General features: G+C 32.5%; 2 protein-coding genes across 2 annotated transcripts; both read right to left on the bottom strand.

The window, feature by feature from the left end:
* Positions 1 to 1,479: 1,479 nt before the first annotated feature.
* On the bottom strand, positions 1,480 to 3,782 carry LOC111715789 (uncharacterized). The gene is made up of 4 exons (XM_023491157.1): positions 3,592 to 3,782; positions 2,562 to 2,708; positions 2,368 to 2,482; positions 1,480 to 2,118 (listed from the first exon to the last, which is right to left on the bottom strand). Exons 1-4 carry the CDS (start codon positions 3,694 to 3,696, stop codon positions 1,691 to 1,693), a joined length of 795 nt encoding a protein of 264 aa, XP_023346925.1. The 5' UTR covers positions 3,697 to 3,782; the 3' UTR covers positions 1,480 to 1,690.
* An 8,464-nt stretch (positions 3,783 to 12,246) lies between these two features.
* LOC111715791 (uncharacterized) lies at positions 12,247 to 20,428 on the bottom strand. Its single transcript, XM_023491161.1, has 8 exons — positions 19,793 to 20,428; positions 18,577 to 18,629; positions 17,674 to 18,192; positions 15,593 to 15,904; positions 15,090 to 15,234; positions 13,360 to 13,475; positions 12,805 to 12,855; positions 12,247 to 12,593 (listed from the first exon to the last, which is right to left on the bottom strand). Exons 1-8 carry the CDS (start codon positions 19,937 to 19,939, stop codon positions 12,329 to 12,331), a joined length of 1,608 nt encoding a protein of 535 aa, XP_023346929.1. The 5' UTR covers positions 19,940 to 20,428; the 3' UTR covers positions 12,247 to 12,328.
* Between the last annotated feature and the right edge of the window lie 1,542 nt (positions 20,429 to 21,970).

Genomic DNA, 21,970 nt, shown 5'->3' on the forward strand with positions numbered 1-21,970 from the left:
GTTTGACATGGTTGTAGCGGGAATATCCTTACACATACTTTCCCGCTATAATTATTTTTGAGAATTAATATTTACTTTATTTATTATGGAATTGTTTTGTATTACGTAATTTTGCGTAATTACGCATTAATTATGCGAAATTAGACTTTCTTTCGTAATAAACACGTAATTATGCGTAATGCTCCGGCGTAAGTAAAAGAAAGTGTTACGCGTAACATAATTACGACTGGAAACCCTAATTACACTAAATGTTTTAATCATAAAAACAACTAAATTGACTCTCCTTTACTTAAAATGTTAAAATGATGCATTTTTTTGACCAAAAATATGTACAAAAAAACATCAATTTATTATTCAAGTTATTCAATACAATATCAAGTTATTAGTTACCTATAAGAGAAGATTAATGGAAAATATAAGTAATTTTGAACATTCAAGAATGAATATTTACGACATAAAAGAATAAATATTTACAACCTATAAGAATAAATATTTGCAGCCTATAAGAATAAATATTTACAACCTATAAGAATAAATATTTACAACATAAAAGAATAAATATTTACAACCTATAAGAATAAGTGTATGACATGAAAGAATAGATATTTAAACCATATAAGAATAAATATTTACATCATATAAGAATAAATATTTACACCATAAAAGCATAAATATTTACAACATAAAAGAATGAATATTTACAACATGAAAGAATAAATATTTGCAACATAAAAGAATGAATATTTACAACATAAAAGAATAAATATTTACTTAATATAAGAATAAATATTTACAACATGAAAGCATAAATATATACAACATAAAATAATAAATATTTACAACATGAAAGCATAAATATTTACAACATGAAAGCATAAATATATACAACATGAAATAGTAAATATTTACAACATATTTTTAACATAATTCTTCTTGTTGATTTTTTCCATTTTAAGGCCTCTCAAAGTGGTTCGTTGAGGTATCCAGGTATGAAATAGGAAAATACAGAGATAAGGGATATTTAGGAGGAAGGGTATAAGGGACTTCTGTAGAAAATCTCTTGCACTGCTTATGCTTAGTAGGGAGTTGAAGCTTTAATTATCAGGGGTATTCCAGTTTTCACAGAGTATGAAACCGGTATCATTGTGCACAGCTCACAACCTACCAGGGATTCTTCTTTTTGTTTTTCCATTTTTTCTTGTTTCTAGCAGTGAGAGGGGAAAAGGAAAGCATAGAGAGGCCCCAAAATCTGCACTGTTTAAATCCTTTGTTCCCTAATGAGGTTAGTTATGATATTTCCACAACAAATACAGGATCTTCTTGCTTAAAATTTCATGAAAATAAAAAATGGTTTGGTAAATAAAAGAACTTATATGTTTTGATTTTGTATTTACTTGTTTTGATGTTTTTTAATGCTGTTTTCAAGTTTTGTTCAGCTATTTTTACATGAAAAAATCATTAAGTAATGGCTGGCACAATTAAGGACCTACCTTTGTGAACCAAATAACAAACTGAAATAAAAAACGACTGTTTTGTTTCTTAATTTAAACAAGGCTACTTTTCAAAAAAGATCATTTGGAAAAAAAGTTTGCTTTTTGTTTTTTCTACATCAGTTTGTTTTTTCACAAAAGTGAAAACTATCTCCCTTCTCTGTGAGTGTCAAGAGTACTTCTTATCCTGAGATGTTGACTCAAAAGTAGAACTTGAACGTTTCCCACTTTTTTTGAATCTGCAGTGCAGTATAGTCTCTTACATATTTCTTCATAGCAAAGTAGAAGTTCATAACTGTAAACAGCAGGGCCCCAAGAAAGGGTCCATAAGGCAAACCAACCTGACCAGATCCTCCCAAAGCTTTTTGAACAAACAGAAATGATAAAATTGTTCCAAAAAGTGTAAAAACACTTCCAATGAGGGTCTTGAATCCAACAATATTCTTGGCTGTTGTGCTCTCTACAATGTGGACAACCTTGTTTTTCAAGTAGATTTTGTTGAAGCAATATACAGAAAGCATCATGAGTCCAGCAATGAGTGTCACTGCAGTGAATACCATGGAGTGTATGTTTGGTCCATCCGTTGCCTTGAGCCCACTGTAGTAGGAAACTTGAAGGGAGACAAATCCTAGAGAAAAATACTTCATTAACTATATAGGGAAGTGGTGGAAAATTTCATGAAGATTAATAAGTTTCCCAAGTATGTTTTATAACTCTATGTCTTATAAAAATTTTTATTGACAGAATTGCATAATATCATATTTGGGTTCCACATTTATCACTATCCTTTTCATATTTTTCTTTAATGAACTAACCAAGTTTGAGATATGTTACTAGATGAAAATCAATCATGAAAGCTTCTAAAAAGTAATTTTACCTCGCATTGTTTGAATATAAGTTGGGAGGGTAAAGGGAACCAGGCTTATGACCATTAATGCCAGGAGTATTGCTTGCCCGGTTGATTCAGGATCATATTCCATCATGGCCTCAAACTAATGATGTATAAGAGACAAAGTTTAAATCTTTGATTTCTCAACACAATGTGATGTATGTATAGTCAAGACAATTTACCTTGATAACCATAAAAAGTCGAATGGTTGCAAGCGCAATGTTGAGAAAAGCCACCAATATCCCAAGGTAGGAAGGAATCAAGCTGATAATAAACCCAAGAAGCCAAGAGATGTAGGAGAACATTGAGGTCCACATACTTACCAGGCACTAGAAAGAAGTCATTTCTAATTTTAAGGACAAGATATATCAATGCATGTAACTCTTGACATTATTTGGAGAATTTTATAACACAAGAGATATTATGTTGTGCACACAAGCTATAAATAAGACTAGCTGAAGTGCAGGGCATCATTGCCCGTGGAAAAAAATTAGAAAATTTGTAAGAAAAAATCTTACAAGTGTGCAATTTCTCAAGTTGCAACTACCCAAGTCTGTCCTAACCACAGCGCTGGGGACCCTAGCTTTTTCTAGCTGTAGCAATAGGCTGCCTAGCCCATTCTAGCAGCAGACCTCAGCCTATATTGCAACCTGCAAGCTGTGGCTGTTCTCAGACAGCCTAACCTAACAATTGGGAAGTTGATTCTTGTGAAACTGTACATTTGGGAAGTTGCCACTTGGGAACTGGTCCTTGTGAAAATGTCTTTGGGAAAGTACCTAACACTATAAACAATAGTTTTTACAGCTCAAGCCTAATTGTGAAAATTTTTTAATTTGACTTGATTTTTTTTCTGCAAATCTTGTTAAAAGAGGAGTTTCTATAAAAATGTCAAAAAAATATGTAAGCTTCAATGCCTCCTTATAAAGTGAAAAAAGCAAAATATCCATAATAAAATAGGTTATAATAAATACTTAAATATTTACAATGAAATTCCAAATTCAAATATTAAATAAATATTGAAAATTAGACAAGTTATGCTCGCAAACACCCTTATTTTAGGTTAATTAAAAGTTATTCTTTTTTCACTTAGATTTTAGATTTGATTTTTAAAATTTGTAATTTTGTAACAAAAATTATACTCATCAGGGCTAATTGCCCTTCTTTTTCCTATTTGTTGAGTCTACCATCTTTCAGTTTTATTTTGATACTCACATATGTAGATGCCATTAGGTTGTAGGTTTCTATGATGTATGTATTGATCACAGTGATCAGATTGATGTTCCTGAAGCTGATTGAGTTGCGGTAGATACGAACCATGTGTGTGAAGCAGTTGCAACATATGAGGAGGAAGAAGAAGATGAAGAATACAATGCTTCGTCTGGTGAATGGTTTGAGAACAAGGCTTTCATTATCTTCATAATAATCAAGATTCACAAATACAGCCAACTAAAAAACACTAGTGCAAAAATCAATTTATAATCAAAATAACTCATAATAACTAAAGTTAAAGATAATGTGCAGATGCAGTTAATTTTTTCTATTTTGTTTGATCTTTGTAGGGCATGGCACATTCAAACTTTTTTTTGAGCCATTCATTACAGTTAGTTAATATTGTAAAGAAACTTTTCAGGTAGTAGCATCGAGATATTAGTAATAGAGGGGGCATCTGGAATTTTAGACTTCTTGTTGTACAGCCACTGTACACAATGACCTGATCAGAAATTCTACCTGGGGGGATCATAACTCGTAGATCAGTGTTTTAAGACATTATATTGTTTGAAAGTGAAGCCTACAATATTCAAGCAAAGAAAACAAGGCCATATGATTTTTGTTTAAAAATGAGACATGACAAATAGAGAAAAAAATAAAACCTTCTCCTTAATAACATCTTGTTTCTTATCAAATTCTTAATACTTCTGAAATCTACATTGTGTATAGGTAGTAGTCATTTATCATTGAATTTAGAACAGAAAGAATTTTTCAAGGTATTTTCCATATTTTTTAAAAGTTACAATTTTTTGAAAAGTGTTAACAAAAGAAATTTCAGAAATTGTTAGCAGTGCTAGATGTCTTAAAGTAGCTGGAAAAATTTGAAGATGAAATATATAAAAACATCAGAATACTTATAGGATTAACTTTTTATTATAAATTCATCCATTTATTATTTTTAATTAACCATTTTTATTTTTAAAAACGACAATTTCTATTTGTTAATTATTACAAAATTAATGTTTTTTGCTATTCGTTATTGGACTTTTTCCTGAACTTTTAAAACATGCTGTTCGTCAACAGGACATTGCCCAAACCCAGATCCAGGGCATTTCTTTATTTCAAAAAAATGTGTCAAAAAAAAAAAAAAATAAAGATCTTGAATGTATCCCTGTCATATTACTGTTGTAAAGTATTTCAATGCCAGTTTCATTTGCTTGTTCAGCCAAATAGATGAGGTCGGAGATGGTGTCATGCTCCATCTCAACCTTAATTCCAGGAATGAAGTTGGGTTGCTTGGTAAAGGCAGAAAGGTCCATCCCTATTCCAGGAAAGGAGTTGGGTTGCTTGGTAAAGGTATCATGGTCCATCTCTATTCCAGCGAAGGAGTTGGGTTGCTTGGTAAAGGTATCATGGTCCATCTCTATTCCAGCGAAGGAGTTGGGTTGCTTGGTAAAGGTATCATGGTCCATCACTTTTCCAGGAATAGAGTTGACTTGCTTGGTAATAAAGGGTTCATGCTCCAACTAGATTCTGGAAAAATTGTAAAGGATTCTGAAAAAAATATTAAATGACTGCAGACAAAATTATCATTTTGCCTTTTAGTGTATAAAATGTAAATGTTTCTCATAAAAGTAAATTTTTTTGTTAATTGATTTGATAAGCATTGCTCATTTGACTGTGTTCACAACTGAACTGATGTTACTGATTAAGTCTCTCTCTATTCGATCTTCCTCCTTTCTCTCTCTCTGTAGGCCGTCTCCACCGATTACTCACTCTTTGTTTTTATGACAATCATAAGTTCATAATTTCAGTAAAGACAAATTTGACCCTAATTTAGTAAAATTAGGGTTATTTACCAATCTATCATCAATTACACAAATATCAAAGTGATTACACTAAAAACTGCAGAAAAATGATTTCTTTTGTAAGATATAAAGCTTGCAAACAAAGAACAAAGATTAGAATAGAAGGGAAATTAGACAAATCCTCAGTATGAATTTTGTCACTCCCTTTGAGCCTGAAAAGTAGTTTAAAGTGTACAATTCATGTAAATGTTTAAAAATTAACACAGTACATCACACTATTGCAGTATGATCCCTGGACATATCAGTTACAATTTCTTTGTTTTTTTAAGTTGTTAAACAACGTTTAAGCTGTGTATTGTGGGGTTGTATAACTTTGAACCCCCATTGTTATTTATAAAATTTCAGCTTTAGTAAAAATTTTTCAGATTCATGCATAGTACAATGTTATTCTGGTAATAAGGGTTTCCAATTTCCAATTAATATTTTAGTCAATATTTCGATGATTTTCTGCACTAAAATCCTGAAACTGCCCTTGCTAAGGCTTAGACCTACACATAATGTTTACATTAACATTAACATTAACATTGACTTTAAACATTTTACAAACATTTGAGGTGGTTAGGGGTACAAAGTACACTCAGACAATATACACACAAATGGACTGGTATCCAGACTGGTGTGTCAACATAAGGCTTCAATCCCGTGAACTATCAATGACACTACCACGGGGCGCGATCTTGTTAGCTATCAAGTCAACATAGACACAAGCAATTAATTGATCAATGCGTCAACCAGGGCATGATCCACATGGCTACAATCCCGTGAACTATGCCTCAATCAGGACACGATCCACATGGCTACCTTCAGGTGATCTATAAAGGCCACTACCACAGGGCGTGATCTTGTAAGCTATTGATGTCAACATGGACACAAGCAATTAATTGATCAATGCGTCAACCAGGACATGATCCAAATGGCTCCAATCCCATGAACCATGCCTCAATCAGGACACAATCCACATGGCTACCTTCTGGTGATCTATAAAGGTCACTACCACAGGGCGCGATCTTGTAAGAAATTGATGTCAACAAGGGATTAAATTGATGTCAATCAAGGGATTAAATGTTACAATATTTAGCTACATATTCAATTGGGTTAATCGCAATACATGATTTAAGTATTTACTAATGGGCACATTTAGCTATGTTGACAATGTAAAATGGAATTTACTATGGGCTATCTATCCCTTATTTTATACACTTCAGCCACTCTTCAATTTTTCTTGTTTCGTTTCCATTCTTCTTTCTCTGCTGCAAACAGAGAATGCATGAAGTTCTTTCCTGTACAGGCCAGGTCCATTGGTGCCTGGATAATACGAGTTTGTTTTCCTTCCTCTTTCATACAGTTGCATTGTACTAATAGGCAATTTACACTATATTCGCATTGTTTAGGATGATCCAAGTCATCTAGTATCATTTTCTAGTTCCTCATAGGATACAAAAAGGATATCTCGTTGACTCCTGTTGATCCCTTCTCTGTGTCTCCACCTTGATTTTCCTTGTTGCTGATTTCTCTGTCATTTCTGAGTTCTGGTAACATCCAATGTATCCATGTTGATGTCTGGTTCTAGAATGATATCAGAACCTGTGTTACTGATTGACAGCTAGATTCCAACTCTGTCTTGGGTTTCCATGAACTTATTCCACATAACCATATCAACTTCATCTTCTTGGAGACAAATAGGGGGGCAAGAGGGTGCTTCTATACCTACAGATGTATTGTTCTCCGTAATTCCATTGTCACGTTCTGCTCGGTTTTCAGGAACAAGATTAACTGCTTCATTACTTCGTCATTAGACATATTATCTTCCATATATGACAATGTTCCAGTTCCTGTGCTAATTACATCTGTTGGATCACCCTGCATAACTGTTGGAGTTGGTATGAGATTTGTAACTTCTCTCAACTGTTTCCAATATTGCAGAATGTGATGGATCACTAGGAAATCTATAAGCATCATTATCTCCTCGGAATTCTTTTATTACAACTAAGCTGACCAGCCTGGGTTTTCGTCGCAAGTACATTGGAGATATTTTCCTGATAATCTTGTATGGTCCAGGCCAATATGATCTTAACTTTTCACAACTTCCAGGTATAATCTTCAGATCAGAAATCCAGACCCACTCTCCAATTTCAAACCTTGACACGATCGTTGCATAGTATTGAGTGGACAGTATACTCTATAGTTGTCTTTGTTTACTGATTAGTGTTGAATCAATATGTAGATGCTATGTTAAATGAATGAATGAACTTTAAAGTGCTTACTCCAAAACTTGGGATGTCACCATGTAGACTAGAAAAGAACTCTGTAGTAAAAAACCAAGATTGAGTGGAATAATGAAGCATTGTTCCACACAAACTATATTTACATCATAACAATACAAATGATTAGTGTTGGACCAACTAAAGTTGATCTAAATACACATGATATTCGCCTGGGTCAAAAATATTTCCATTCAACTCTTCTGCTCAGATACTTATTTGAGCTAACTGCCAAATCTTGGGGCATCCCAGGGATAAGATGGCCGACAATACTGCTTTCTTTCCCGAATAGATAAATGCTGTTTCACTCCTTTCTCCAGCATTGATCTTACCCTAGCTCCGCCCTTTAAACCGCCCTTTAAATGGGACAGACTTGGTATCTCCAGATGAGAAAAGGGATTCAATACCCTTGCCAGCCTAGCATCTTATGTACTAACATATTTTGGGTTTGATACCCTCTTAGACTTGGCCTGGATTGTTTGGCTTTATTATTTGCCTGCATTTCTTAGGCATTATTTCTCCGACTGGGAGCAAGGAGTTGTACTATGGAGACCCTTGGTTGGGTTCAAATTATATTTGAAAACTGTGCAGGACATGTCAAATAATTTCATTGATATATCAATATGTATTTTAATTGAAACAATTATCATCGAGAACACTAAGAAATGGAAATTCTGAAGTGTATTCTACCATTCTTGCCTTTAAATCGCCGGATTGTCAAAGATGAAAAATGTGCTTAGATCAAAATGTTGATATTTATTATTTTAACCAATATAACTGAAAAGTCCGCGAAAATTTGAAAACGATTGAAAATTTTGAATTAAATAGCTACAGTAAAAAGATAAATTTGTAAACATGTTATGTATTCTTTATAGTTTATTTAATATTTTATAGACATTTGTAAGTCGTCTGTAAGTTATTTTTTAATTAAAAGCAATAATCTAATTATTTAAAAATAAAAATGGTAGAATTACATGGTTTACAAAATATAATGTGAAAACCCAGCATTGCCCAGGGTACTTATAGTTGCTCCTACCGTTTACCCGGCAACGCTGGATCGTAAATTATGATTTTAGCTATTGTTGGACCCACTCAACAAACAATATCAAAACCATGAGCTGAGAACGTTCCTGTAAGTTCCCAAGTTTTTCAATAAAAGTTTGAGGCAAATCGGTCATTTACATAGATACTTTGCAGGGAAACTCACAAGCTCTGATTTCCTAATTCCAATATATTTGCAACCCAATGTCGTAGACCTTAGATGTTTTTAATCATGAATTCTGTTAGATCAAATATCACAGGCACACATATCAGTATACGTAGAGACCAATTTCCCTTCATCAATCCATTTTCTAATTGGATATATGGAAAGTATATTACCAACTGATTTTTGCAAACTTAGTAAAATTAATTCAATTAAAGGGAATGTTGCGTCTATATGGAGAAATTTCTTAAAAATGACTCATGCTCCTCATGCTAAAGAACGTAGCGTCCATGCAAACTCAGAAGCAGTGGCGTAAATAAGGGGGGTTGTTGGGGTTATTTACCCTCCTCTAGATTCCTGGGGGATTCCCCCCTCCCCCTAGAATCCTGGGGGTAAATACCCCCCCCTAGAATCCTGGGGCCCCTAGAATTTGTTTTTAAAAAAAGGTTAATTTTAAAATTGAATATCTTTAAAATTTGCACGAAAATAATTCAAATGTGCAGATACTTCAAACTTTGAATTATTTTGATAAAATATTCTAAATTTGAAATATCAAAGGTTTACACCACTCGGTGCAAAGATTTAGGGATTAGAATATTTGAGTTTGTGGCAAAATCTCAGTTCCAAATCTAGAGAACATTCTCGCAAATCATATTTGATAACCTGTTTATCTTCTTTAAACGATTTTCTATAAAATCGAAAATGAAATAAGATTATGAATGTTGGTTAGAATGACTAATCATATATTCTATAACTTCAGGAGAAAACGTAACATTATCTGTCCTTTTTCAATGTAGATGATTAAAATTATATAAGTATTTTGATGTATTTTTTTCAAAATATATAAATGATTATTTCTTTTAATTATATCTGTAATTAAACAAGGTACTTAACCCTATTCCTGCTGGGGGGGGGTCAATTTGACCCCCCCCTGTAGTTTTTTTTACATAACTCAAAAAGTATTGGTCTGAGGCTGTTGAAATTTTCTGACTTTTCCTACATACCCAAAGCCCTCCCTTTAGGCCTAAAACCGGGCTTTAATACTAACTGCCTGAGTCCTCAGGCACACTTTCTGAATGACTTGTTTTTCCTGTAACAAACTAAATCTTTATTTTGACCCTCTTCCACTTGTTAGATTTTAATAAAATTTAGCTTTTTGGAAAGCCTTTGACATAAGGAAACGAATTGCACAAGTTTTGCGAGAAAAAAATTGCAAATTTTTTGCAAACAATCTGTCAAAGGAAATTTGCAAATTTTTAGTTTTTCTTGATTAAATATCAGGTTATTTAAAATTTAGCAAAATTTTTTGCATATTTGAAATGGCATGGTCAAGGTCTTTTCAAAAATGTATAATTTTTCATTTTTTGGACAAATTTTGGTTTGCAAACATTTTTACTATATAACTGGATTTTGCGATAAAAAATTCAATTTTTGCAAATTTGCAAATTTTTTGCAGATTCTAAAAGTAGAGCACAAGAGCTTTCCAATGATGTATCATTTGTCATATTTGGACATCAAACATGGGATTTAGAGGGGGGGTCAAATTGACCCCCCCCCCAGCATATCCTGGTTTTCAAGTACCCCAGCAGAGATAGGGTTAACAAATTTTCTTTGGCGGAGCGCCACTGCACACATGAAAAGAATTGACTGACTCATATCGTTAATTTTACAGTTGTTGAAAGTATAAATGTTTTTAAAAACACAAGAAAAGAAAAAGATTTGAATTGAACACAGCCAAATCTGAATGCAACAACTAAAAATTTCCTTTTTTCGTCGTCAACCCCTTAAAAAAGAACTTTTATTTGTAAAATGAATCAATATATTGAAGGGTATAAAACATGGTGTAAGCTGAAAGGTAATAAATGAAGCCTTTATTTGGTGGAGTTTGTAAATGCCAGAAATGAGTGGAAAATGCAAATCAAACACAAATAAAACCAATAATTTGATATACATCATGAAATTTTACCCCCCCCCCTACAGAATCCTTATTTACGCCCCTGTCAGAAAGTTGCAATATTCAACTCGGATCGTAAAATAATCAACTATTTCCAAACAAATCATTCAGGTATGACAAACAATAGTCATCGTTTATTTTTGACGCATTCGTAAATAGTTCATATTTTATAATATGTTTTGATTTTGTTTTTTTAAATGATATTTCGCTGCCGCTGGATTTTCAAACATTCCTGGAAAGTATGAAAAAGTCTTCTCCAGTATTAAAAATCCTCAAAACAGGAATAAATGATTTTAAAAGTAACTTTCAGAAAATAAGAAATAAAAAAATGCTATGAAATATCAGCTTTATACGAATGTGTCGAAAAATTATCGATGATTATTGATTGTAATATCTGAATGATTTGTTCGGAATTAAATTGACTTTTTACGATCCGAGTTGAATGTTGCAACTTTCTGAATTTGTATGGATGCATACGTTCTTCGGTGCAAGTCGTTTTTAACAATTTTCTCCTTATAGGCGCAACAGATAGAAGGAAGATCAGTAGCGATCAAAGCGCTTATTTTGGCTGTAAGCCTACCCAGTACCCTCTTTCATTTTTCGCGAACTCTCACTTTAATTCATTATTTTAGTATAGACACATTCATATTCAAAAGAAGTTTTGGTCCTTTTGGTCATTTTCATTGAAATATTTATGTTTTACAAAAAAGAATTTTTTTTAATTCCAAATAAATAAAAAATGTTAATAGTTTTGATATATATATTTTCACAAAAGTTTCAGTATTTCTCTAAAGTTTACAATTTTTTAAAAAGGCAACAACTTTAACATTTTCCCACAAATTTGATTAGTTATAACATTAACATAAATTGGTAAAATTATGCACGCGTCACAGATATTTTTAAAATGGTGTCTTAAACTTTTCTATACGTGGTATATCTTTGAAATTGTTATTAGAAATTTAAAGAAATTAAATTTGTTTTAAATTCTAAAAATTTATTTTATAAATTCTAAATATATATTTCATAAATTGAAATCTTATGCAGAGTTTTCAATATCTCCGACTGACAGACCACAATTTTAAAATCGATATTAACTATCTAGTTTTATAGTTGAGATTAACTGGTATAATAAGATTGCATAACTTATTTTGTTTGCGAGAAATCCAAGGTGTTAATCCCAAACTAATTAATATATGTCCATTAATTCCTCTGTTTTGGGACAACCTAGATAAAACTAAAATTCAATTGTACTTTAACTTAGGCAGAATGAGGTGCAGTGGAACTTAAGCCAATATGTAATGTTGAAAAATAGAAATAACAAATATATAAATCTTTTTGTCTGTTGATGACAATGTTTTTATTTTCATTCTGGTTTGGAAAAAAAATTATTATAATTTCTTTGCAGGAGTAAAATATAAAAAATTGAGGATTTTCAATTTCGAAATTCCAATTATTATTCTCTGAGAATTCGACGTGATCTACGACTATCCGTTGTCGACGTGTTTAGCGACGAATTTCCGGAATCCTCGCTCGGAACAGACTTCTTTAAGTCCAACTCTTTCCGGTTCGAAATTTTCGACGGTTTTGAGGATCTGTCCTCGCTTTTAGCGCGACGGCCTCGAATTGACGTGTTCAATTTTCGACTGAGCAGCCAGTCTTCTAAATCTGTCGCCTCAACATAACTGCGACGGGACCAAAATTCTTCAGTCGATCTCATTCTAGTAAATTATTTATATGTTTTTTCATTTTTTTATTTCTCAAAAAATTTAAATGTAATGAATTTCTAGTAAAACAGCTTAAAATAGATAAACTTCTTTAGCAATTACAGTAACGTAAAAGCATCAAAAATAGAAATATTAATTTTGGAGAATTTTTAAAAAAAAATTCTTAAATTTTTATTTATAGAAATAAAATGAATATAAAGGATTCCTGGATTGTGCTTGGTATTCAGCCCACGTCACCAAGATTCTGTGCCACTCCCTGAATATCAAACATTGAAATTTTTTTTTATCAAATAAGAGAAAAAATATAATTTTTCCGTTGATCTTGGACATAGTCAATGAACCATACATTGTTGGTAAATACATGGGAATTGATCCTAGAAATTTAAAAGATATAAATTTTATTTATTTTTATAATTTTTAAACTTTAAAGGTTTATATTTTATATATTTTTAACAGAATCCTCGATGATACCTACAAATAAGATTGGCTTAAAGTTGTGTGAAATATTTCTACTCAGGTAAAATATATTTATAGTTAGCAAATCTAATAAAAGTATAAAATTATAAAATTATGTAAAGCATCCGGTCCAACATTTTCGTGAAATCTTTAAAAAAGACAGGGCGACCCAAAAAAGAGGGATTATTTTCAAAAGTTTATTGGGGCTTTAAAACGCTAATTCCTTTTATTTGTGTCACCCTGTAATTTTCAAAAAGTGATTTTTAAGATAATAAACGATACAAAAATATGATTTCATTGTTGCCTAATATCCTCGGTTCGACGAAGAAGTAATTTAGCCTCTTTTTGTAGATGTATAGATATCACTAGATACCCCTTCCTCTCCTCTAAATATATTCCATCCATTTCCATCCAACCAACCTTAATAAATATATTTTATATATTTCCATCCAACCAAGCTTAATAAATATATTATATATATTTCCATCCAACCAACCTTAATAAATATATTTTATATGTTTCCATCCAACCAACCTTAATAAATATATTTTAAATATTTTCAACCAAGAAACCTTAATAAATATATTTTATAAATTTCCATCCAACCAACCTTAAGAAATGTATTTTATATATTTCCATCCAACCAACGTAAATGGATCTATTTTATATATTTGGGGTTTTGTTTGTATCCATAAAAAGTCGAAACGACTTATCCCATCAAGGTCATATTGTTTGTGGGATTACTCTTATGAGTGACCCATGGAAAGATGTTCGGGCTGTGGAAATTAAAAACAAATGTTTCCTACATTTTTTGAAACGAAAATAATATTAAAAACTAGAGGTGAAAACAGAAAAATTGAAAAAAATGACGTCAAATATATTAGATATCTTAAATATATTAGATATCTTAAATATATTAGATATCTTAAATATATTAGATATCTTAAATATATTAGATATCTTAAATATATTAGACATCTTAAATATATTAGATATCTTAAATATATTAGATATCTTAAATATATTAGATATCTTAAATATATTAGATATCTANACTGCCGACCAAATGGGGGGTTATGCTTATGTATGAACAAATTATACCGTCTAGGTTTCTTACGTGTTTGATATGCATGAGGGCATGAAGGAATGAAGGAATGAAAGCATGAAGGAACAGATTAAATAAGAAGTTGGAGCGTATCAAGATTTCCAGACGGATTTACATATCATTTATCCAGGTGCATATTAGAGTACAGGGAGTACCATTCAATCAGTTCAACTTGACATATAAAGGATCTTGTGTAGGAGAAATAATTGATAATGTGTCGGAGTAACAGTGGGTCAAGGTTTAATGCAAGGAAAGTTAATTGCAGTTGCGTATATTGAAACCAGTTCTCTCTGGGCGGAATTTGTAAGCAAGAGTAGTATCCGAGGAGGTTAAAAGCATTACATTTTGATAATCCAAATAATAATTTCCTATGACCAGAATATTTCATATTTTTTATGTGTAAGATGGATCCCATGTTAGGCTTCGACATCCGTTTTGTGCTTATATATTACAGCCCAGAGAGAGTATACTGCAGTACAAAAGATGCGCACACCTCTGAAATAACTTTCCTTGCATTATAACCTTGCAGTGGGTTAAACCGGCCGACATGCTAGTAGGGCTGGGCATTAACGAAACGGAGGTTTTCGAAAATAAACAGAACGAATGGGAAAAACTGTTAATGAAACGGATTAGCCGTTTTTGAAGAAAGAATTAACGGTCAAACCCCAAATCGAAACGCGGATGGGGTTTTAAAAACGGCAACTTTCGTTCTTTTTTTTCTGCTAAGATTGCATGAAACCTTTTTTGTGTGTTTCGCACAATTTCTGAACGGCGTATGCCGTTAATTGCAAAAAACAACCGTTAATGGCGGAATATCTTCCGTCAACGCCGTTAATAAAATTGAGATTGTTAACTAACGGCACCTTTAACTTAAAAATTTCGTTAACCGTCCCTTTAAAGAAGTGGGAGAGGGAGATTTATCTTTTTACCTTTATCAGAACTTCTCCAGAATGTGTTTCTAGTTTTTTAGATGTATCATTGGTTTCCCTTGGATCTTTTACTGGAGACGGCTTAATCTTTTTCTTGTAGATATAAATAGAATCCTGGCTCACCAAACAGAATCTTTCCTTCCATCTGCATATTTATTACAATTTTAATTATCCAAGTCAACTTTAAATAAAATTCATCCATGTTTTCAATAATAGGTCTTCTTTTTCAAGAGAGCTGTTGAGAAGAATAAAAGATTTATAATGTTCAATCAAAGGGATGGCTAAGGTATTCGTAATTTCTGTCGCTGAAAATTGATTATTTTTCCATCGTGGTTTTCTACGGACCGAATTAGACACGCTTCTCCCAAAATTAAATGCACGTCCTTGTTATCAGATTAATTCGAACCAAACATTACTGAAATGTCGCATTTTTTACAATAATGTATAAAGATCATGAAAAAATCTTGAAGGTTTCAAATTTTGAATCTTAAAATTTTAATTTCCTGGAAAAGACTCTGTCTCGCTGAACCCAAACCACGCCACTCTTCAGTTCGTCCATTGTGTTCAAATCTGGTCTATTCAACCTTTCCTTGGCAATGTCAGGGGGCAACCTGTCAACTCCTAATATCTTCTCCATTCCTGACATCTTATCTTCCTGATCAATCATATTCTTATCCTGGCTTCGACTTCGCATTCTTTTCTGCACATTTTTGGCCTGTCGTCTGAGCTGAATATTATCCTTTTTAAGGACGTCATCCGATGTTTTAATGTCCCAGGGCCCTGAAAGTGGTTGTATCTGTATCTGATCTGTGTCCCTATTGAATTGTCATAAACATGATGAAAATTGAAAAGTCAATCTCTGCCAATTTCTAGATTTTTAATCTAAAAATTCCATTTATTTATTTGGATTAGGTTTAGGGGCTGGAGAAGTAGAGGATAAGGGAAGGGGTGAAAAATGATAGGTAGGAAGGAATGTAAAAAGAGGGGGAGGGGGTGTAGGGTGAATAAAATAGTTTAGGTTTCGGGAGAATACCGGTGGCTGGTTAAGGATGAGGGGGGGATATGGTTTAGAAAGACGGTATTGTTGTATGTAGGGGAGTTAAAGTTTAACATAAGGGGGGAAGGGGCGTATTGGTATGAGGTATAGGAAGGTTTCGGATGAAGGGTAGGGTTAGGCACTAGGCAGGTTTAGGATGAGGTGGGGTTTAGGAAGGTTTAGGATGAGGTGGGGTTATGTAGGATGAATAATAAAGTTAATAGATTACAGGAAGCGATATATATTTCCTTTAAATTGAGTTTGTGGTTCAGCACTTCACGTGATTGATACCTTGGGGCTTTTCAATTTCAGTATCATCCCTTCATTTACCTATAATGTTTAATCCCCCCCTCCCCCCACACTTCACCAACACACCCTCAACATCCTACTCAATGTTTGACACTTAATCTAAATTTTTAGATGGCAGTAACACTTATTTATAGATGAAAAAAGTCATTTCTTCATTTCGATTTAAAGGTTTCCACTTTTTCTTTAAAAAGATAGAAAACTTATAAATACGTTTGATAATTGTTTTGTTGGTTAAGATTCATACTTACACACATTTCTAATTAAGTATTCTTCCAAAAAACTAGTTTGGCGTGGGAGCTTTACCAGAAACTGAAGGTTAATTATTGCGAGGGGGGGGGGGGGGGGGGGGGCGTGTACACCATAATAAGAGCTTCATTTCACATAACATTCATTTCTGCAAAATATGAAAAAGATAAATTTCTTCACAACCTTTTTTCATTTTTAAAGGGACTGCCGACCAAATTTGCATTGTTACTGCCATCTTAGAATGTCAGGAATTATGAAAGCTATACTTAATTCGTACAGTTCGACCCTTTCGAATCGAAGATGGGCAGGAAGCGCTCTGAATCAGTAATGTCAATATTTAAAAAAATAGACTAGTTGAAAAGTGATTTTACAAATATGTTTTACTTTGAAATCAAATTTAGTATTTTATGAACGCCATATAACATTTTTATTCATTTCTATGGAAGAAGACATTAAAAACTATTTACAAACTGTCATGTTTGGTGGGACACCCTGTATGTGGCTCAATTGTTTTTCAGCTTTAACAAAGGTTTAAGGGTATTCTGACAATCGGGGATAAAATGAACAAATGAAAGATTTTGTTTTATAAATTCATTTTTTTTTCTTTAGAAATTGAAAGAATCAACGCTAATACCAAAGCTTGAAAACCAAAGAACCGATTATTCAAATAAAATCAGATTTCAGACAGACAGGTATCATTTTCAAAATTATTTGTGATATATTGGCTCGTAGGCTTTTGATTTCTCAATTTAGATAAATAGAAAGATAGTTAATTATTAAATGATAGATTGACAAAATTAATACATGAATAGACGGAAAAATAGAGAAGAGAAAAGTAGATAGACAAGGAGAGGGTTAAGTTATCCTATATAACCGTCATTTGTATATGATATTTTTTAAGTGATGATTTACATTTAAAGAATTAAAAATTTATTAGAGAAAACTTTTAATCTCCATGATTTCTATCTTTCTAAATAAATGTTCATGACAAACCTAATGTGAACAGGAAGTGAGGTTGGCTGTTCGTAAATCTGGTTTCTTAGTTTAGGTTTAATCTGATGAACAGCTTTTTGTTCAGACTTTTTTGGTTTGGATTTGGATTTCACGTCTATATCGGTAATTGTTGATCTTGGTCGATCTACTGATTTGGAAGTACGAGAATATCCTTGGGGATTTCTATAGATGATTTGAAGTGGAGGATTTTTTCTCAAATCTGGCGAATTTTTCGGTTGGATTTGGTGGAGTTTTGCAGGATTAGTTGGAGTTCCGCGGGAATCCATTATAAACATTCTATCCTGCACATTTTGTCGTACATCGTGATAATATGAGTTCCTGATTGGTTTATCAGGAACGTATGCATTCCTGGTGTGATTATCAGGAACACTTGTTGTATCCAGAACAGGGCAGTCTATTAACCCAAAGTTTTTAAATTCAATCATACTTTTACGCTCTCTTCGCCTGTCATTGATGTCTGATTTAGTTTCTAGGATATTTGGTTTTCTAGTTCTTGATCTAAAATTAATGCATATTTAATTGTGTAATATTTCATAACGCCTCTGAAATATACTAAAAAAAATAAACAATATCAGTTTTCTTAATAAAGTATTGTTTTTTTTTATCAAAAAATCTATTTGGCAATGGAAATATTTAATCATTTTAGAGGGATGGGGCGCTGTTCTTGCTTCTTTAAGATTTTGCAGAAAGAAATTGAAAGGGTAGAATACTAGAAATACGGAAAAATTGTAAAGCTGATATAAATTTCAGATACCTCAGAAATTTTCTAAATTCCAAGTTTTAAGTTTTGCTACGTAAGACTAAAGTTCAGAGTCACAGGACATTCAACCAAGATCTCCAGTTTACCGTGGCATGGTGTAGGAAAAGCAGTTTTATTTTTACCTGTGGGAGAATTCTTCAGTCCATTCTCCGTCAGTGAAGTCCGCTCTAGTTCCCTTTTACAAAAATATAAATAAAGAAGATGCATAGATTTTTTATCAAAGAAATTGAGTCTTTGCTACAAACTTGATTGTCTATTTCCTATATCTTTGCAATCCCATGTCGTAGACCTTAGATTTTTTAAAGTACGATTTCTGTTAGATCAAATAGTCTAAGTTTAAAATATATAAAGTTAACATGATAAAGATATAGGGATTAGAAAATTTGAGTTTGTTGCAACGACTCAATCGAAATAATAAAGCTTTTCGGTCATGTATATATATATATAGATTTTACAATATGAATATAAAATATGAAGAATATAAAATATAAAATATTTGAGTACCCCAGAGTACTAAACATTTCGAATTTAAAAGGAGTAATTGCAACCAAACTGCTCGAGCCTCGATGTTTGGGTGAGAGCTGTATAAAATGTACTGTACGCGTAATTTCAAGTGACCCTCCATGGCAAGATTTACAACGGTATACATAAAATCTTTGTATGAAAAATATTTTTATAATTTCAAGAAAAATATTTAAAAGTGAATATTTGCAAATTATCTTTTTTCCATCTCATAATCTGAGTTCGTTTCCCTTGACAGCCCAAATTTTCATTTTGAATAATTCTTTTTGTTTGTTTTATCTTCTTGTGATTTTTTACAATTTAAAAAATTTTTTTTTTATCAATTTTGATTGTTATTATATCGTTAGAACTCACGAGGGTCAACCCAGACCGAAATATATTTTCAACAAATGTGGAACTATAACATCTACTTTTTTTACTCTACAAAGGTTTGGTCCATCACCATCACCGAATTTTAAAAGAATGAAAAATATATTGTTAATTGTGGTTTCTTTACAAAGTGGATTGTGCATTTCGACTGCAGAAAAACTTATAAGAATTATCAGTATTAAATACTTGTAAATTATAAAAACGACAATATCTTCCACATTATTGATCAGATAAAGGTTTCGAAGGTACCGCGTTGTGAATCGGACAGTTTTTCATAATAATTGATATATATATATATGGTAGAACGTCCCGTTGCAATAATATGAAGATTGTATTGTAAGATTAGAGTTTGTGTTCAGTTCTTATTTACACTTATTTCGTTTCCAAAATCTTTGAAATTTTCAATATCATTTACTTTAAAAATTTCTTTTATTTATTTAAATTTTCCTGACTCCAGCCGGCACTTGAATACCCGAACTCTCCACTTCGACGATTATCTAAAAACTCTCGTTTCGCTTGATCTCTTCGTCGCCGAAGCCGAATTGAAGTGCTTCGAAGAGGAACGCGTTCCATATTTGGTTCCTGGTCCATCATAATTGATCGGCAAATAGTTTCTTAGTTTAGGTCGATTTGTCACTGTCAGCGATGTATTTTTTACATTTTGTTATTTTTTTCAGTGCGCTTACTTTTTTTAAACGATTAATTTTCTCTCGCGCGCATATAATCACTGAATTGTTTCAAAAATAAAGTTATATTGCATAACACCATTGATAGAGGTTTTAAACAATCACATTTTTATCGCCTTAATCTTATTCTTCTTTTATTCATTGTTAATAGAGGCATTAAGGCACCTGTTAGTGGCGCTTATCCAGGCATATAATGGTTGGTGGGCTTGCGTGTACCAAACATTAACTGAAGATATGATACAAGTGTGGTTTTTGATAGATAGATAGATAGATGGCTGTAATACATAGATAGATAGATTGAAAGGAAGCGACGCCGGGCCGCCGGTGATTTACTCGCCACAGGTGAGTGACAGATAGATAGATAGATACATCGATGGATAGATTATTTCGAAAGGTATACTGAGATATAGATAAATAGAAAGATAGTTAATTATTAAATGATAGATTGACAAAATTAATACATGAATAGACGGAAAAATAGAGAAGAGAAAAGTAGATAGACAAAGTGGCATCTAGATTCAAGATATATTGTAAGTGGTACAAGTGATCGGGGTTTCCCCGTTTGTTAACCCTATCTCTGCTGGGGTACTTGAAAACCAGGATGTGCTGGGGGGGGGGGGTCAATTTGACCCCCCCTCTAAATCCGATGTTTGATTTCCAAATATGACAAATGATACATCATTGGAAAGCTCATGTGCTCTACTTTTAGAATCTGCAAAAAAATTTGCAATTTGCAAAAATAGAATTTTTTATCGCAAAATCCAGTTATATAGTAAAAATGTTTGCAAAATAAAATTTGTCCAAAAAATGAAAAATTATACACTTTTGAAAAGCCCTTGACCATGCGATTTTAAATATGCAAAAATTTTTGCAACATTTTAAATAACCTGATTTTTAATCAAGAAAAACTAAAAATGTACAAAATTCCTTTGACAGGTTGTTTGCAAAAAATTTACTTTTTTTTTCTTGTGCAATTCGTTTCCTTATGTCAAAGGCTTTCCAAAAAGCTAAATTTTATCAAAATCTGACATGTAGAAGTGGGTCAAAACAAAGATTTAGTTTGTTACAGGAAAAAGCAGTCATTCAGGCAGTGTGCCTGAGGACTCATGCAGTAAATATTAAAGCCCGGTTTTAGGCCTAAAGGGAGGGCTTTGGGTATGTAGGAAAAGTCAGAAAATTTCAACAGCCTTAGACCAATACTTTTTGAGTTATGTAAAAAAAAACTACAGGGGGGGGGGGTAAATTTGACCCCCCCCCCAGCAGGAATAGGGTTAATGAAGTTGGCGTTCTTTCATGAAGTTTTGATCTGAATTTTATAAAAACCGGTTTCCGTGTGGCAATTTCAACTTGCGAAAAAATCGCCTTTTATAAATGTTGTTTTAATTTTCAAATCTAATAGTGTGGTGATAAAAAAACTGAAAAAACTGTTTTACTTACAAAACACGAATCTAAATTGTTGAATATAGAGAGATTGCAAAAATTTCCTGATTTCTGAATAGTTTGTCAGGTTTTAGCATAAAAATAAGCAAAAAAAATAATTTGACAATTCTGCATTGTTAAAAAGATTTAATAAATCTCGAAGAAATGTTCGTGACCTGGATCCGGATCTATTTTTTTCCGGTCCGGATCCAGGATCCAGGATCCGCATCAAAATGAAATGGATGCTAATCACTGTAATATGGAATGCTAAAAATCGTTTATTCTAAATTCGAATAGATTTGTTACACAGTGTCAGATATGAGATAGTTTATTTATAAAATATCATCTGATCAGATATAATGTTAAAACTCGTTTCATTGAAGTTTTTCTTGGGATGGGGGACATCATCAGGACTTCTGAGGAGAGGGGTTACCTTTCCGATTTTTAAGAATGTTATGAAAAAGTTCTAGTAAATATTTTCTGTACGTGAGAAATGACAAGGGGGAGCAGCTCATGTTCA

The sequence above is a fragment of the Eurytemora carolleeae genome, unplaced genomic scaffold (genome assembly GCF_000591075.1).
Source record: "Eurytemora carolleeae unplaced genomic scaffold, Eaff_2.0 scaffold1871, whole genome shotgun sequence".
NCBI classification, from domain to species: domain Eukaryota; kingdom Metazoa; phylum Arthropoda; class Copepoda; order Calanoida; family Temoridae; genus Eurytemora; species Eurytemora carolleeae.